Consider the following 20622-nt stretch of genomic DNA (forward strand, 5'->3'; position numbering starts at 1 on the left):
AGTAGAATGAAAGAAATGGGAAATGTCAGAGTGGAAATAAATGACATAGAGACTAAAAAACCAATTCAAAAGATCAATGAAACAGCTTTGTTTTTGTTCATTATAGTCCACAAAAAAGCTGATGAACAAAATAGACCCAGAGACATAGAAAGTAATACGATTCAGACTGACAAACTCCAGAGGAGGGAGGCAGGGAAGGAGGAGGGATGAAATAAACCAAATAACTTATATGCATGCATGTGTAACCAATGGACATAGACAACAATGCGTGAGGGGGCAGGGCAGGATAGCGAGGAGGGTGTCTGGGAGGGAAACACCTGTAACAAAAATCAATTAATTCATTAAAAATAAAGATCAAAGAAACAAATAGCTGGTTCTTTGAAAAGATAAACAAGATTGCCTAGTTGGTATAGCTCAGTGGTTGAACATTGACCCATGCACCAAGAGATTGCCAGTTCAATTCCTGGGCAGGGCGCATGCCCAGGTTGTAGGCCCAATCCCCAGTGGGGGGCATGCAGGAGGTGACCAATTGATATTCTTTCTCATCAATGTTTTTATCGCTTTCCTCTCCCTCTCTCTCTAAAATCAATAAAGAAATAAAAAACATTAAAAAAAAAAGATAAACAAGATTGATGAACCTTTAGTCACACTCACCAGGAAACAAAGAGATAGGATCTAAATAAACAAAATCAGAAACAAAAGAGAAGTAACAACTGGCACCACAGAAATACTAAGAATTGTTAAGAAATACTATGAACAATTATACGCCAACAAATTGCACAACCTAGGAGAAATTGACAAATTTCTAGAATCACACAGTCTCCCAAAACTGAACCGACAAGAGAGAGAAAACGTGAACAGACCAATAACAACTAAGGAAATTGAAGATGTAATCAAGAAACTCCCAGCAAACAAAAGCCAGATTCCAGAAGTCTTCACAGGGGAGTGTTACCAAACATTCAATGATCTAACACCCAATATCCTCAAACTATTCCAAAAAATCCAAGAAGAAGGAAGACTTCCAAACTCTTTTTATGAGGCCAACATAATCCTAATTCCAAAACCAGATAAGGCACTACAAAGAAAGAAAACTACAGGCCAATATCCCTGATGAACACAGATGCCAAAATCCTTAACAAAATATTAGCAAGTCAGGTCCAGCAATATATTAAAAAAAATTATTCACCATGACCAAGTGGGATTCATCCCAGGGATGCATGTCTGCTACAATATTCACAAATCAATAAATGTGATATACTACGTAAACAAAATGAAAGATAAGAATTATATTATTATATCAATAGACACTGAAAAAGCATTTGACAAAATCCAGCAACCATTTCTGATAAAAACACTCAGCAATGTGGGAATAGAGGGATCATATCTCAACATAATAGAGGCCACATATGAAAAACCTATAGCTAACATCATACTCAATGAGCAAAAACTAAAAGTATTTGCCTTAAGAACAGGAACAAGACAGGGACGCCTAGTTTCACCACTCTTATTTAACATAGTACTGGAAGTCTTAGCCACAGCAGTTAGACAAGAAAAAATAAAACATAAAAGAGATCCAAATCAGAAAGGTGAAAGTGAAACTGTCATTATTCACAGATGACATAATATTGTACACAGAAACCCTAAAGACTCCATCAAAACTCTACTAGATTTAATAAACGATTTTGGGAAAGTGGCAGGATACAAAATTAACATCCAGAAATTGACGGCATTCTTATACACCGATAATGAACACTTAGAAAGGGAAACTAAAAAACAATCCCATTTATCATGGCAACAACAAAATACCTAGAAATTAACTTAACAAAGGAGGTAAAAGACTTATTCTCAGAAAATTACAGGACACTGAGAAAAGTAATAGAAGAAGATATAAAAAAGTGGAAACATATACCATGTTCATGGATTGGAAAAATCAACATCTTTAAAGTGTTCATACTACTAAAGCAATCTACAGATTCAATGCAATCCTCATTAAAGTACCAATGACACATTTCACAGATCTAAAACAAATACTCCAAAAGTTTATATGGAACCATAAAAGACCCCAAATAGCCACAGCAATCTTGAAAAAAAAAGAACAAAGTTGGAGGGATCACAATACCAGATATCAAGTTATACTACAAAGCCATTGTAACCAAAACAGCCTGGTACCAGCACAAGAACAGGCATATAGATCAATGGAACAGAACAGAGAACCCAGACATTGACCCAAGACAGTATCACAATTAATACTTGACAAAGAAGGCAAGACAATACAATGGAGAAAAGACAGTCTCTTCAATAAATGGTGTTGGGAAAACTGGACAGTTACATGGAAAAAAAATGAAACTAGACCACTGACTTACACCACACACAAGAATAAACTCAAAATGAATAAAAGACTTAAATGTAACCCATGAAATCATCAAAATCCTAGATGAAAATTTAGGCAGAAAAATCTCAGACGTCATAGGTAGTGGAATTTTCACTGATACATTGCCTAGGGCAAGAGAAACAAAGGAAAAAAATAGTAAATGGGACTACATGGAACTCAAAAAACTTCTGCACAGAAAACGAAACCAGCATCAAGATGAAAAGGGAACCCACTTCTGGGAGAACATATTTGCCAAAGATACATCGAATAAGGGGTTAATACCCACAATATTTAGAGTATTCATAGAACTCAACAAAAGGAAGACAAACAATCCAATTAAAAAATGGACAGAGGACCTGAACAGACACTTCTCCAAACAGGACATACAAATCCATAGTCATCGGAGCGATACAAATTAAAGTGACTACGAGATATCACCTCACACCTGCCAGAATGGCTGCCATCAACAAATCCTCAAACAACAAGTGTTGGCAAGGATGTGGAGAAAAGGGGACTCTAGTACACTGCTAGTGGGAATGCAGACTGGTGCAGCCACTATGGAAAACAATATGGTGTTTCCTCGAAAAATTAAAAATTGAACTGCCATTTGACCCAGTGATCTCACTTCTCGTAATATATCCTAAGGAGTTTGAAAGACCAATCAGGAAGAATATGCACACCCTTATGTTCATAGCAGTGCTATTTACACTTACTAAGATCTGGAAACAGCCCAGGTGCCCATCAGTATATGAGTGGATAAAAAAAGCTGTGGTACATTTACTCAATGGAATACCATGTAGCTGTAAGACAGAGAGATTTCTTATCCTTTGAGACAGCATGGAAGGACCTGGACAGTATTATGCTAAGCAAAATAAGCCAGTCAGAGAAAGACAAGTACCACATGATCTCATTTCTTTATGGAATATCATGAACAAAATAAGCTGTTGATCAAAATAGATCCAGAGTCATGAAAGTAGGGAATAGATTGACAAATCTCAGAGGGAAGGGGGTGGGAGGGGTGAGAAGAGATAAACCAAAGAACTTATATGCATATATGCACAACCAATGAACACAGACATTAGGTTGAGGAAAGAAGGAGGGGGGTGGGAATAGGAAGGAGGGGGTCAATGGGGAAAAAGAGGGACATCTGTAATACTTTCAACAATTAAAAAAAGAAAATATTATGAAAACACATGAAAGGCTCATTTCTCTTATCAATAGTGAAAGGTTTTATCAACTATCCCCAATACCTTTCTTTGCTATTTCCTTGTATTCATATCTTTGCTTTGGAAAAACCATGCCTATACTCCCAAGTGTCAAAGAACAAAATTAACTCTAAATTATACCCCACCCCCAAAAGGAAAATGGATAGATGGATAAAAAATGCACATTAAGTGTTCGTTTAGTGTGTCCAAGAACATTTATGAAGCTGCACAATTTTGTGGTTAAAAATACTGGATACCAATTATTTAGAGATACATAAAGAAAGGTAAATGAGGAAAGAGCCCAAAGTATATAAAATGAATCCATATTGCTAGCAAATATTTTATAGCACTTACAATTTAGTAGGCTTTTATGTGTGCTTATGTGTTCTTCATAAAAGTCCTATAGGTGAAATGGTTATTATCTACATTTTAAAAAAGGGTTAATAGTAGCATAGAGAGGTCAAGTTCTATGTCCCATGTCACAGAATAGTAAGTAGGAGAGCTGGGATTTGGACAGTCTGGTTCCAAAGTCGATGCTCTTGACCACTATATATAACCTCCTTAACTGTCAGCAGGTTATATATATAATATGTTCTTCCTGCTGAAGACCTATAAAGGGGAAAATTTGGCATCTTTAATCCAATTTTACATATCTAGTAAAGTAAGAGGTGAAAGGAAAGGAAGAATGGATCAAATTTGTAAAAGCTAAAGTAGAAACACAAAGCAGAATGTTGTAGATGATGAAAAAAAATTTTTTTGCAGGGTCACCATATAAACATGTAGCCATCTAATCACTTGGCTGTATAATTCTGCCCAGAGATAGAAGAAAGGTGACAGAAAGAAATGCTAACTTTGCTTAGGCATTAATTACAGAGAGGGATCTTCTGTCATAAATACTCAGCACTAGGAAAGTCAGCTTTTTTGGTGGGTTTCTTTTTCTCGCACCCAGAAATAAATTTCAGGACGTAATTCTTGAAATGGACTTAAAAAATTATTTTCTTATTTGCAGTATTTTTTTTTTTCCTTTTTGGCCTATATATGGATTCTGGCACATTTTTGCTAAACTTGACAGTCAATGAATTTACTTTGACTTTTTAGACGCTGTTCTTTAAAATTAGGTATGTCTATATTTTATTTTAAACTTTTTGGATCTAGAAACTTTGGTGACATTCTCCAAGTATTAATGTGGAAATTCAAACTTCTAAGCCCTACTAACTTTGTAATAACTTTGAAATTTAAGTACACTTTACCTGTTCATATCATCAAGATGCTCAGCAGCAAAATAAAAGCTTTTGATTTTAGGATGACAGGCTTTGAATGCACTGCAAAAGAAAACAAAGTACATTTATTTTATTTCGAATTGGAAAATACATTAGAATGTAATCATTTTAATGGGTAAAATTACCTCAACAATGTAACCTGAGTTCACATATATAATGCTTCTGCCATGATGACAGAAATCAGTAAAAAATCCAATTTTCTCCCCACAAAATGCTTTCTTATTACCTCAATTTGAAAGCATTAGACAAGCAACCCATAATTTAAAAGCTAGAAAAGTTTTAAAAAATTGTTCCCCTTTTTCCCTTTCCCCAAATAAAATGAACTTACTATTTTTTGCGGCATTCACTGGCTCTATCAATTTTAAATTCAGGCAGACTGATGAATCCTTCTGCTTTCTCATCCTAAAGAGGTAACACTCTTGTTTAGGATATTATATACAAAGGTTTGAAGCTGATATTATATAATTAGGCTTCAAATATCTATAGTAATAAATCTGAGAATTTAATTTCTTAAATTTGACATTTTAGGGATTAGAATTCCACTCTTATCTCTTATATTCTATTAAGTTAAAAGTATGCTTTGAAAATTTTGAATACTACAAATTAAAATACATACAGAACATTTAAAAAATCATTTTTACATTAAAATGAAGAAAGAAAATTAATTATTTAATTCTCCAAGTGAAACATGTTTTATAAGTAATTTTCTAATATGAATGTATATATACTTTTGTAATATAAAATAACTTTAGTCTACATTTACAATTCACAATTTTCTATTACTTTAATGTTCAGATGTAAAATACAGGGAAGTTTACTAACTCAATTCCTTTTCTGCCTCCAAAAAATCTATCACACCTGAATTAAATAATTATTTTTTGTGTTCAAGATTTTATAAATGAAATAGTGTAATTTAATCTTCACATATCTGACTTGGTATATGTACTATATATAAAGGTTAGTTTTCACTTGGAAAATTAAATGAAATCCATAAAATGCTCTGATCTCTAATGAGGGATGAAAATATAAGATAGAAGTATTATTCAAAATCTTACATTAGATACATATTATTCAAACTATGCTAAGACTGCTTCTGGCCAAACCCTTTCATTGTTGTCACTTTCATGCTCATGATTAAGCTCCTCAGACTTTTACTCTCCCAAAATTTGATCTGTGCTGTATCAGTTCATGGCTTCTTATATCTCAAGTTCAAATAAAATTAAATCCTCATTTATTATCTCAAAGAAAAAATAGAATCTCAATTATTTTACTGTGTATGTATGTTTATATGTAAAACTTAAAATCTCTTTTCTCAACTTCAATTTCCCTTGTTATCCTGATTTTTTACCTTGTTTTACATTTTACTTTAATGTAAAATGTTTAAATTCAGAATAATTTTAAGTAGTTTGGAGGTAGTTATTATTTCCCATAATGATATGAAAAGAAACTGTTACATTTTCTTCTAAAAAAGTCACACGGAGTATTTCTTGGAATGTATGCTATGGAATTATTCACTCACCTCTCACAATGCTAACACAGTAACAATAATTCTCTGATTGAAACTTAGCTACTGTTCAATAAAAAGGGACCACAATATATTTTTTTTATCACTTAAACTGTGAAAGATAAAATATAATTTATCACTCAGCTGACAAATCTACAGATGACCTTAAAATAAAAAGAGACAGAGAGAACACTATATTTTGATAATGCTTAATTGGCATATAAAGTGTATATATACACTAAATAAAAATGTAGGTAAAATTATGATTTGTTTACTATATCTAAAATAAGACGTAATTATTTGATTTGCAGAAAAAATATCAAAAGTACAGTAAATCATCAAACCCTTCTATATAGATAATATAGACATTTATATTAAATAGCAAAATAGTAATTCAAGATTTCACAATTGAAATAAGATGTCAATTTAAAAAATGTTACTAATAGCATATGTTTATTGAGTACTTAGTATGTACCAGGCATTGGTGTAAGTGCATTGATTCATTTCATCCATATGCGAACCCAGTGAGCTAGGTACTAGTATTACTCCCATTTTTGCAGATATGGAAAATTTGGCACAGTAACTCAGGCAGTGTTAAGTCTACTCTCTTAAACATAACCAAATATAATATAAATAACACAGCTTGTCTAGGGAACACTAAATTCTCTATATACTAGATGTTATAATCATAGGCATCATAATTTTAAACTACATTTCAAAAATTCAAATGCAAATTGAATAATGTTATAACTTGATAGTATTCATAGAAGACTATTAAGCCAGCATACTGCATTAAACCATGTACATTTTTTTGAGAAAACAGGATAATATGGAAAATATTGTTAAAAAACTTAATAAGGTGAACTGATAGATGGCTATGGCAAAGGAATAAAAGAAAATGTAGTGTAAAGGGAATATCAATGAGTAAGGTATATTCTTGTGTATCTGTAGTGATATGTGATAAGTTGTAAAATAACTACTCTGGATATAAATCTGTGTACTACAAATAAGACAGGAAATCATAAAAACAATTTAAATGTATCACACACACACCAACCCCAAGTGCCAAATAAGATGAATATTTGCGGATTTTCAAACCCAGTCTACCAGTTCAGTTTTTAAAGAAAAGCTGAAATAAATTCTGGTGATACTAATTTACTAAAATTACTAAAAGACTTCCTCCCTTACACACACACACACACACACACACACACACACACACACAGAAAAACAATTTAAAACTGAACAAAACAAGACATTTAAAAATCTGTATCAAATTTCCATATATAATCATTTCAATTAAGCTACTTCTCTAATTGGCTTGGTATTTTTAATTAGATATATAAAACTTTACCTGTGTTTCAGATATGTAGCTACATTAGAATAAACAACACAACTATCTTTACAGAACCCCAAAATGCCAGCATTTTAAGAAGTCTTAAATAGTTTTCTTATGAAAAATAACTAGCAGAAGTCTCCTGAATTAACTTGAGGTAATTACATGATTTTAAAAATATGTCTCAAAATGGTGATTCTTTCGGTTAAAGATAGGGAATGAATGGGAAAACAAAATGTGCTTTGTCTTACCTCCTCATTAATATACCAATATAGGGATGCATCCTTCAGGACAAACCAATATTTCTTCCATTTCTGTGAAAAATAACTCTTTGCATCTTTCTTTTTCCAAAGCCAACCCTCACAGTCACCACGGCCGAGATCTTTGCAAGAAATTCGTCTTTTGCTCTTGCCAGCTAAAGGACCTAAAGATAATAGTGGGAAAAATGCTCTTTAAATTTTATACAAGTGTAAAGATAGAAGATTAATTTATAAATCACAAAAAAATTAGTCTGGGTTCTTAACCTTAAAAATTCTTATTTTCACACTGTACCAGAATAAAAAAAATATGGAAATCTTTAATACAATTTCCCTCACATAAGTGACATACAATTTAATTACAAATGAGTAATCCAATCTAAGGTGCCAGTTACACTCACCTCCTCCCAGGACCAAATCGGAATTACAACTAAATTATAAATCAAGAAATCTGAATAACCATGTGAAGATTGGCTGAACTGAAGTCTTATAACTAAGGATTTACAAAAGAAGCCACATCAAGATCGGTAGAAAGGGCAGAGATGTGAAAAGGGCTGTTTCTGCACCCACATGTGGTGGTTAAGAATCTGGAAGAATATCTCAGCTGCAAAGGTTTCCCTCTGAGGAGCGAAGTGTCTCAACTCCATGCTGGGCTCCCCAGCCTGAAACACCAGTGTAGGGAAGAGGGTTCCACATAACATCTGCTGTGAAAATGACTGGGGGTTTCGTTTGCAGACTTGAGACTGCTAAAATCCAGGCACACTCTTAAAGGGTTGGTGCACAAAATCTTGTTCACAGCCACTCACCCTGGGCAGATCTACCTAATACACAGGAAAAAAATACAGAGTGGTAGCCAAACTGGGGAGACAACATGCTCCAAATGAAGGGGTAGGAGATACCCTAAGAAGCCCGAAACACCAATCAGAAAGAATATATGTACCCCCATGTTTGTAGCAGCACTATTTACAATAGCTAAGATCTAGAAACAGCCCAAATGTCCATCAGTAGATGAATGGATAAAAAAGCTGTGGTACCTATACACAATGGAATACTATGCAGCTGTAAGAAAGAAAGAAAGATATCTTATCCTTTGAGAAGACATGGAGGGACCTGGAAAGTGTCATCCTAAGTGAAACAAGCCAAAAAGAGAAAGACAGTATCATATGATCTCACTTATTAGTGGAATATAATGAAAATAACAGTCTGAGGAATGGGGTAGTCCCAGAGATGTGGAAGTGGGGTACAGACTGACAATCCCCAGAAGAGAGGGTGGTGGGGGAGAAATAAACTACAGAACTTATATGCATGTATGCATGAACACTGAACATGGATAACAAAGCTGGGAACAGGGCGGGGAGGGAGGGGGAGAGGGGAATCAGTGGGAGAAAAAGGAGAAACATCTATAACAAAAATAAATTAATTAATTAAAAAAATAAATAAAATAAATAAATAATAATAAAAGAGTAGGAAAAACATCCAGAAAAAGAACTAAAAGAAGTGGAGGCAAGCAGTATTCTAGATACAGAGTTCAAAACAATGGTTTTAAGGAAGCTCAAGGAACTTAGGGGAAGAATGGATGAATTCAGTGAGAACTTAAACAAAGAGATAGTAAGTATACAAAAAGGATACAGAAACCATTAAAAAAACAGTCAGAAATGAAGAATATAATATCTGAAATGAAAAATACACTGGAAGGAATCAATATCAAGTTAGATAAAGCAGAGGATCAATTCAGTGATTTGAAAGACAAGGTAACAGAAAACACTCAATCAGAACAGAGAAAAGAAAAAAAAAAGAATTAAAAAAAAGGATAATTTAGGGGACCTTTGGGACAAAATGAAATGTAACAACATTTGCATCACAGTGGTACGAGAAGAAGAGATAGAGCACAAGGGATTGATAACATACTTTAAATATAATGACTGAATACTTCCCTAACCTGGTGAATAAAAAAGATACGCAAGTCCAGGAAGTGCAGAGTCTCAAACAAAAAACCCAACGAGGCCCACATCAAGACATATCATAAGTAAAATGGCAAAAGTTAAAGATAGAGAATCTTAAAAGCAACAAGAGAAAGACAGTTACCTATAATAGAGCTCCCATAAAACTGTCACTTGCTTTCTCAATAGAGACATTTCAGGCCAGAAGGGACTGGCATGAAATATTCAAAGTGATAAAAAACAAGGACCTACTACCAAGACTACATTACCCAGCAAGGCTATCAGTTAAAATTGAAGGAAAAATAAAGAGCTTCCCGACAAGAAAAAGCTAAAGGAGTTCATCACCACCAAACCAGTATTACAAGAAATGTTAAAGGGTGCTCTTTAAGAGGAAGGAAAAAAAAGGAATATACAGATATATAAGAAAATGACAATAAATATGTACCTATCAATAATCACTTCACATGTAATTAGATTAAATACTCCAATCAAAAGGCACAGAGTAGTTGAATGCATAAGAAAACACAACCCATATATAGGCTTTCTATAGGAGACTCACTTCAGATCAAAAGATAGATACAGACTGAAAGGAAAGGGCTGAAAAAAATATTTCATGCAAATGAAAATAAATGAAATAAATAAAAAGCTGGAATAGCAATACTTCTATTAGAAAAATACAACAGCCTTTTAAACAAAGGCTATATAAGAGACAAAGAAGGACACTACATAATGATAAATGGGTCAATACAATAAGAGGATAGATATAACCCATGAAAACATTTATGAACCCAGTATAGGAGCACCTAAATATATAAAGCAAATTAGATGGACATAAAGGGAGAGACCAACAGTAATATAGTCATAGTAAGGGATTTCAAGAACTCACTGATATCAATGGATAGATCTTCCAGATAGATAATCAACAAAGAAAGAGTGGCCATAAATGAAAGATGAACTTAATGGATATTTTCAAAGCATTTCAGCCCAAAGCTTACATATTCTTTTCAAGTTCACATGGAGCATTTTTCAGGGTAGACCACATGTTAGTCCACAAAACAACACTCTATAAATTTTAAAAGATTGAAATCATATTAAGCATCTTCTCCAATGACAATAGTATGAAACTAGAAATAAATTACAAGAAAAAAACTAAAGATCAAACAAACACATGAAGTCCTTGCCACAACAATTAAACAACAACAATAACAAAAATAAATAAATGGCATACAAATTGAAAAGGAAGAAGTAAAACTGTCATTATTTGCCGATGACATGAAACTGTATATAGAGAGCCCTAAAGATTCCACCAAAAACTACTAGGACTGATAAATGACTTCTGTAAAGTAGCAGGATACAAAATAAATATTCAAAAATAGATTGCATTTTTATACACCAATAATAAATGATCAGAAAGGGTAACTAAGAACACCATCCCATTTACAATTGCATCAAAAATACCTAAGAATAAATTTAACCAAGGAGGTAAAAACCTGTCCTTAGAAAATTGTAAGACAACAAAGGAAGAAGATATATATGAATGGAAGTATATCCTATGGTCATGGATGGAAAGAATTAACATAGTTAAAATGTCCATACTACCCAAAGGAATCTATAGATTCAACAAAATTCCTATCAAATTTTCAATGGCATTTTTAAAAACTGGAACTAGAACATATAATTAAAAATTTTATATGGAACCACAGAGACCCCAAATAGCCACAACAACCTTGACAAAGAAGAAAAAGATGGAGGTATCACACTACCTGATATGAAACTATACTACAAGGTTATAGTAATGAAAACAGCATGATATTGGCATAAAACACACATATATAGATCAATGGAATAGAATACAGAGCCCAGAAATAAACCCACACTTATATGTTCAGGTAATCTATAACAAAATCATACAAATTGAAAGGCAAGAACATACAATGGGATAAGGACAGTGTAATCAATAAATTACATTGGGAAAAAATAACAGATATATGTGATAAAATGAAACTAGACTACCTTCTTACACCAAATACTAGAATAAACTCAAAATAGATTAAAGACTTAAATGTAAGACTCGAAACCATAAAACTCCCCAAAGAAAGCATAGCCAGTAAAATCTCTGACATTTCCCTTAGTGATATTTTTTTTCTGACATACCTCTCCAGGCAAGGGAACAAACAAATAAACAAAAATAAACAAGTGGAACTACATCCAACTAAAAAATTTTTACACAGCAAAATAAACCATCAACAAAACAAAAAGGCAACATCCTGAGTGATAGAAGATATATGCTACTGATACATCTGATAAGGAATGAAAAAAAACTAGCAAACTAATTAGAAATGGGCAGAGGACTTGAAAAGACACTTCTCTTAAGAGGACATACAGATGGCCAATAGGCATACGAAAAGATGCTTAACATTATTAATCATCAGAGGAATACAAATTGAAACCATAATGAAATAACACCTCATACCTGCCAGAGTGGCTACCATCAACTAATCAACAAACAACAAGTGCTAGTGAGGATGTAGGGAAAAGGATGTAGGAACAGACTGACAGAACTCAGAGGGAAGGAGGGGCCGGGCGGGAAGAGATGAACCAAAGAACTTACATACATACATGCAGAACCCATAGACACAGACAATAGTGTGGTGAAAGCCTGAGGTTGGGCTGGAGCTGGGTAGAGGGGGCAGAAGGGGGGAAAATGGGGAACATCTGTAATACTCTAAAAAATAAAAATAAATTTTTAAATGCAACTGCCTTATGACCCAGAGATTCCACTTCTGGGAATAAATCCAAAGAAATCCAAAACACTGATTTAAAAGAATATATGCGCCCCTGTGTTCATTACAGCATTATTTACAATAGCCAAGATGTGGAAGCAACCCAGGTGTCCATCAACAGAGGAGTGGATAAAACAGTGGTGAGATTATATATATATAATGGAATATTACTTGACCATAAAAAAGAATGAAATCTTACCCTTGCAGCAGCATTGATGGACCTAGAGGGCATGATGCTAAGTAAAATAAGTCAGACAGAGAAAGACAAATACCATATAATTTCATGCATAGGGTTGGAAAAAGTAGGTTTACAGATGAATTGTAACATTCTTTTGAGTTAATAAAGCTATTGTAATAATCACAACCTGCATGTCTTTTTATATGCACAACTGTAAACCTACTTTTGCCTACCCCTGTATATGTGAAATTGCAAGAGCAAAATAAATAAACACACAAAACAGAAACAGATTCATAAATACAGAAAACAGACTGATGCTTGCCAGAGAGGAGGGATTGGGGGGGGGGGCGGCTGGGTGAAAAAGATGAAGGAATAAAGAACTACAAATTGATAGTTACAAAATAGTCCCAGGGATGTAAAGTACAGCATAGGGAAAATAGTCCATAATACTGAAATAACTATGAACTGTGTGCCAGGTGGGAACTTGAAATATTGGGGGGACCACTTTGTAAAAGTATATGTCTAACCATTATGCTGTACACCTGAAACTAATACCGAATAATATTGTATGTAAACTGTAATTTAAAAATAAAATTAAAAACATGGACAAACAAAAAAAGAAGTGTGTAATCCCAGTCTCAAAAACTGTCGAGACCATTTTTTTTTTTTTTTGGTAAAAGGCACCTTGTATCACAATTGACCTGAAGGTGAAGTTGGTCTTTCTTGGCAGTGTTAGTTAGGGGACCATGCTTTTCTAAACCACACTGGTCTCAGACAAGAGAGGATGGGTAAAGTGTGCTGGTGATCATCACAGTGGAAACCAAGCAGGCAGATGTTTCATTTCATTTCCTTTTCTTACCTTTGTTTTTCTTCTTTGACTTATGCTGCAGAGAGGACTGCTGAAATGTCTGAAATCAAAGATAGGGAAGAATGTTATCTGATAGGGAAGAATGGTATCTGGAACACCATCATGGTGCGCAGGACTCTTCATGAGCTGAACAATGACTCTGAAACCTGGTCAGAGAAATTACTTTCTTTTTCCAAAGCCTGAAAAATTTCATATATATCATGCCACTCAACTTTCTAATCTCCTGGGAAGCAGGAGAGGATATTATTATAGTCTTTATTTTGTAGCAAAGAAATCAGGGCATAAAACAGTGGTGAAACTAAGGGCTCTTATTTTGTAACTTTAAAAGGGGTTTATTGTGCATTCCCTGTCAACATCTCATTTGATTCTCACAAAACTTTTATTAAGTAAGCAGGCAAATATGACTATTTCTTGTTCCTTAGAATTTCATTCTATTATATACGCCACCATCACCTACTGATCTTCTATGTACTCCTCCTCAGTCACTAAATATTTCAGCACTTGGATCATTATTTTTGTCTCACATCTACTTCTCTCACTATTATTGCTGACTAATCTTCATGTAGGGGATGTCAGCATTGTGGCTCTTCAGTCCCTCATCACCAGCGATCTTTATTTCTCCGTTCCTTGGCTACCTATCCACCACCATGACCATATATCTTAAGCATACTCTAACCACTGCCTCCATTACCTATGTTTTACATAGTTTAATACCCCCAACTCAACAATTTTAGAAAACTTTCCTTTGAGACATCCAATTCATTGACCTCACCACATTTTTGTGCCTTTATATTTCTTTTCCACTTGATTTCCATAGGACATTATTATAATAATTCTCTTGAATCACGCTTCCAGCATCATATTTCCCTGGCTAAACAAATATCTCAGTTAAACCTGTCTGTTTACTCCATGCTAAGTGCTGGAATAGCTTAATGTTTTAATAGAAAAACCCACAACTGCATCGACAAGCCTTCAATTAATGACTGTATGTTGCTGGTTCCAGTCAGACAGTTTACTAAGCTATATTGTCCACTGTGCAATAAGATTAAATATGTTCATATGATTAGCTAGCTAACAGGGTGCAGAGATAGCATGTGTAATTTTAATTCACAGATAATCTTTCAGATGAATTTTAGGTAACAGGTTCTTCTTTTTCTTCACAAAGGTATGTCTATAAGAGGCAATTGAATTTTGTTTACATAAAATTCACTGGTCTTGGTTTTATATACTACATTTGCATTCTGTGACATACTTTCTTATTTAGCATCTTTGCTCATAAAATAACAATAATAGTGTACTTTCATAAAAGTTTTCTGTGTTTGCATATAGTTAACATAATTTTCATGAATATGTTATGAATGGATACCAACCCTAAAGATAACGATCAGATAATTTGCTGCCATACAGTGTAACCCAGAAATAATCACCCACGTGTCAAAGCAATGTGTGTGTGTGTGCATGTAAATCTTTGCAGGATCCATGGCTACAGAAATTCACAATTTTTGAGAGAAAGCATAAAAGATAAAACACATTATGCTGTGTTGATTTTCTTGAGTGCACTCCACTTCAAAATAATAACTCAAATAATAACTCAGGCTAGTGCGCTTAAGTATAGTTAATTTACATATAGTTATTTTCCCTAAATTGTTTGGCCGTAAAATTACTGATTGGGTTTCTATTTTCCTTTTGTGTTTCCACAAGTAATCATTATGATTTTACAGCTCATTATTTTTAAAAATGACAAAGATGAGGGTGGTTTGTTTTTTAGGAAGCTACATGGATAACAGACAGCTTGAAAGAATTGAGTTATATAATATACTTCCTATGCTTTTTGCATGCTATTCTTTAGAACTTGGAGGTCTACCTTAAATGCTACACAAAAGCATATTTTATGCTCTCCAGGTTTTCTTTTTAACTGATGTGATTACAGAGTATAATCAGTGTACATATTGTTGAAACTTAAGATCTCCTAGGCACACAATATAGATTTATCCATCATTCAAAGAAGCAAAGCCTTAGATGTCTCTTGTAAATATCATAAATATTACAATGCAATTATCTTAAGAGAAATTTCATCATTTTTCCAAGTGATGTAACATTTTCTAAAATGAAAGTTATAACTGAATATTAATTAAAATCATGTAATTGAATTTATATGCTTTTGAAAGTAACAGGAAAAACAATGAAAACTACAGGCAAGGAATTAGGTCTCCGTGTGAAAAAGAATTACTATAGCAGACCTGAAACTACTATCTCAGAAGGGCCTGCTTTCAAGGTGGACCCGTGGCTGGCACCTGGGAAGTTGGCTGGTCCTATACCGACATAAAGCTTCCCTAAGAGATAAGGCGGTTTTGCCCACCTGGAGACTAAACACCTGTTTTCCTTTTGAGGTTCTGGAATTTTTTTTTTTTTTTTATCCTCACCTGAGGATATTTTTCCATTTTTTTGTACAGATAGAGTGGGAGGGAGAGAGAGGAAGGGAGAGAGAGACAGAAACATCGACGTGAAGGGACACATCGAGTGGCTGCCACCCGCACGACCAACCAGGGCCGGGGACAAACTGCAACCGAAGTACATGCCCTTAGCGGGAACCGAACCCGGGTCTCTCAGGACCGCAGGCCGATGCTCTAACCGCTGAGCCAGACCGGCCAGGGCGAGGTTCTGGAATTTTTATCTTTGTTGTGCAGGAGGTTCCTATGTGATAAATCCAAGAAAAGCCTTAGATGCTGGTTTTTAATTTTTAAAATTTTCTTTTCTTTATTGATTTTAGAGAGAGGAAGGGAGAGGGATAGAGAGTTAAAAACATTGATGAGAGAGAACATTGATTGGCCGCCTCCTGCATGCTCCCCACTGGAGATTTGGCCCACAACCTGGGCATGTGCCCTGACCGGGAATTGAACCAGTGGCCTCTTGGTGCATGGGTCAGTGCTCAACCTCTGAGCTACACCAGCCTGGCGGATGCTGGTTTATTAATGGGCTTCCCTGGACATAGACACTTGATGTATGTGACTGCCTTTTTGCTTCTGCGGGGAGAATACACTCTGCATGATGTGGAGAGGGGAGGAGAGGGGAGGGAGAGAGGAGGGAGAGGAGAGGAGAGAGAAGAGAGAGAAGAGAAGAGAGAAGAGAAGAGAAAGGGAGGGAGGGAAGGAGGGAGGGAGGGAAGGAGGGAGGGAGGGTGCATTCATAGAAAGCCTGCATGTCAATTTCTCCAGATGCCATGGGTTTCTTTTTTCCCTACTGATGTGGTTGTATATCCTTGCTATTTCACTGTAATAAATCTTAGCTGTGGGTAGAACTATAGGTCTTATGAGTTTTTCTAGAGAATTACCAAACATGTGGGTGATCTTGGGGACCCCTGAAACAGCCTTATTAGCGAAATAGTCCTTGCAAACTTATATTAGAAATTGTTCAGTATTCACACACACATAAATAAGCTCCTAATAGTGAAGGTTTCCTCATATCAGTAACAGTGTGATTAAGTGCCCCTGAGGTGCAAATTTATAATCCTATGTAGTCTTTACTAGTCAAACTAAAGGAATTATTTATTCTGAATGATGGATATTTAATCACTATAATATTTTCAGTTTTGAATATCATGAAAAATTTAATAACAGCAAAACATTAAGAGCACACACATGAGCATAATAGACAATACAGGAGATCATATAAGGTGCTATGACTAACTAGAAAACAGATGCCTGGAGTCTTTACTTGCAAAATAATGAATGTTTTTCTTATGAGAATGAAATTTTATAATGTATTTTATTTCTATATTAAAATTGTTTCTTTATTGATTTTAGAAAGAGTGCAAAGGAGAGGGAGAGATAGAAACATCAATGAGAGAGAACATTAATTGGTTGCCTCCTCCATGCCCCCCACTGGGGTTTTGGCCCACAACCTGGGCATGTGCCCTGACCGGGAATCAAACCAGCAACCTCTTGGTGCATGGGTCGATGCTCAACCACAGAGCCACCCGGGCTAGGCTATTTCTATATTTTTCTTATTAGCTTCAGATCATTCTCCTTCCAGGTTCATGCTCAAGGAAGTCTATCCTTTAGAAGTGTTTTCATAGCAGTCTGTGAGTAGTGAACTCTACTAGGTTTTTATGTTTGAAAATATAAAAATCCTTTACTTTTGAATAATAGCTTAGCTGGGTATAGAATTTAGAGTTGAGAATAACTTTCAGCAATTTGAATATTTTACTTTGTTGTATTTTTTTTTTATCCTCACCCGAGGACATTTTTGCATTTATCTTTAGATAGAGCGGGGAGGGAGAGAGGGAGGAAGAGAGAGAAACATCAATGTGAGAGAGACACATCAAGTAGTCACCACCCACATGACTCCAATTGGGGCCGGGGACAAACTGCAAGTGAGGTATGTGCCCTTAGTGGGAACTGAACCCAGGACTCTCTGGTTCACAGGTCAACGCTCCAACCGCTGAGCCAAACTGGCCAGGGTTACTTTGTTGTCTTTTGGCATCTATTGTTGCTCTTAAGACATCTGTAGCTAGTCTGTCATTTGTTATAATTTGTCTTTAGTCTCTGTAGCTTTTAAAATATTTTTCTCTTTATCCCTGATATTCTGAAATTGCACTATAATGTCTACATTATAGTTTATTTTAATAAATGATATTTAGCATTCATTGTGTTGTATTTTTTGTTGCATTTGAAGACATTATTTCTTTAATTCTGAAAATTTGCAGGCATTATTTCTTTAATTCTGAAAATTCACAGGCATTATTTCTTCAAATGGTCTTTACCAGTCCTTTTTTCTCTAGACATATGTTGTTGGCACCTCTTGATTTATCACCCATGTATACAAAATAGCTTCATATTTTTAAAATTTTTATCCTTTCATATTTTTGCAAAGCTTTTTATGTAAATTCATTTTGCCATCTTCCAATTTCCAAATTTTCTTTCTGACTGTATGCAGTATGAAGTTTATCCTATCTATAGTGTTTATTTCACTGACTGTATTTTTACACATCCAGGTGTCTAGTTGGTATTGGCTCTTTTGAATATCTACTGCTGTTAATCATCCTGTTATCTAAAATTTTATGTTAATAGCTTTTGTGAATTTCCCATAATTTTCATTTAGTAGTTAAAAAAATCACCTTTATATAAGTCATAGCTTTGGTCATTAGCATCTCCATTCAACTTCCTTACTGATGGGTGAGGAAACTCTGTTTGCCTTTCTTGTTGGTTTCATCCAGTGAGTCAACCTTTGGTTTTCCAACATAGCTGTGGTCCATTTGTTCTCAGATAACCATTACAGTAGACTCCTAGTCATCTCTACCTCTTTCTGGACTCAGAGCCTATCAGGTATGTGGCTTTAGTTTCCATTTACCACTAGACTTTTTTTTCTTTCTTCTGGTCCTTGGAGACTAGATTTTTATTATTATTTTTTTTTACCATGATCCTGTCTTTTTATGTGTTTAGGGTAGGGGTGTGTGTGTGTGTATGTGTGTGTGTGTGTGAATTTAAAGCATAAGCTCATAATGTTTGTTGACAACTAAAAATAGATTCCTTTTGTAAGCATTTATGAAGGTCAATTCCCTTGAAAAATGTATTTTTATCTTATTTCCTAAATAATCATTCAATAAAATCTAGTATCTTCACTAGTACTTTCTGTTTATCGTAGTGAGCATCTGTATAAAAGTTCTTTGAACTTCCTCTCTAGGAAGGTCTATAAATTCCGATCTTTAGCAATTTATGAATTCATATGATTAGCCAGGACTTTTGGGCTGAGCTGCGGGCTGCCTTACTAAACAGATATAATGTACACAAATCTGAGCTTATGAATGTCACCACCCATCAACTAAATTTGCTCCTCTCCTAGTCTTTTATACTTTAGCAAATGGTAATTTCATCTCCCCCTCACAGGCTTACATCCAGAATCTTAGAGTCTTTCTCCCCCTCTTGCATCCCATAGCCAATCCACCAGCAAGCTGTATCAGCTCCATCTTTGAAATATGTTCACATAACTTTTTTTTTTTACTACCTCTACTGCTAGCACCCTTTTCTAAGCTACCACCAACCCTCACCTGAATTACTGAAATATCTCTCACTGCTCTCCCTATCTCTGCTCTTACCTCCTCTATTTTTAACATGAAAGCCAGGGTGATCCTTCGAAAATATGATTAGAATAACATCATTCCTCTATACAAATTCTCCAATGACTTCTTATCTCACTGTGAATAAATGCCCAAATCCTTCCAATGACCTTGAGGGCCCTGTATGACCTGGCCCCTGTTATCTTTGCCTCCTGTCCCTACTCTTATTAACTTTGCTCCAGCTATACTTTCTATTCCTAGATCATGCCAAGTATAGTACCATCTTAGGCCCTTTAACTCTCCTGTTCCCTCTGTCTGAAATATCCTTTGCCCAGATATTGCTGCAGCTTACTCTCTTACCTCTTTCAGGTCATTAACCAAAATGTTTCCTTTTTAGTAAATTCTTCCCAGCCTTCCCTATCTAAAATTGTTATCCTCATTGCCCTCGATGCTTCCTGTTTTCTTTCCCTGCTTTATTTCTCTCTTTAGCACTTAGCATTTTCAAAAGTATTTATATTTCTTGTTTATTGCCTGGCTTCCCTTCCAAATATAACTGCATGAAAGAAGAGGAATTCTGTCTATTTTATTCACTGTTTTATCTTCTATCTAGAATGGGGCCTAGTACAGAGGAGATGCTCAATAAATACTGGTTGAATGTATAAGAGTTAAATAAACCATCAGTAAAGAGCACAGAATGTAGTCTTAATTAGCTGACTGTTTTAACATGAAAAAGTCCTTTAGCAGACAACAAACAAGCCAGGTGTCTTTTCTCCAATAATCCATGTACAGAATATTACTAAAAGTTCTGTTCTTTAGTAGGACATTTGTTTTAGTAGATAATTAAA

At 34.8% G+C, this 20622-nt stretch overlaps 1 protein-coding gene across 6 annotated transcripts in view; it reads right to left on the reverse strand.

Annotated features, from left to right (window-relative positions):
- The window catches only part of CNKSR2 (connector enhancer of kinase suppressor of Ras 2), a 297838-nt gene that overhangs the window by 62731 nt on the left and 214485 nt on the right, over positions 1-20622 (reverse strand). For all 6 annotated transcript variants that reach the window (XM_036270511.1, XM_036270512.1, XM_036270514.1 and 3 more), the window contains 4 exons: positions 13714-13762; positions 7948-8120; positions 5185-5258; positions 4827-4898 (listed from right to left, as the gene is read on the reverse strand). In XM_036270511.1, the coding sequence (XP_036126404.1) occupies positions 4827-4898; positions 5185-5258; positions 7948-8120; positions 13714-13762 (368 nt within the window). The remainder of the gene's footprint in view (positions 1-4826; positions 4899-5184; positions 5259-7947; positions 8121-13713; positions 13763-20622) is intronic.

The sequence above is a fragment of the Molossus molossus genome, unplaced genomic scaffold, assembly GCF_014108415.1.
Source record: "Molossus molossus isolate mMolMol1 unplaced genomic scaffold, mMolMol1.p scaffold_m16_p_2, whole genome shotgun sequence".
NCBI lineage: Eukaryota > Metazoa > Chordata > Mammalia > Chiroptera > Molossidae > Molossus > Molossus molossus.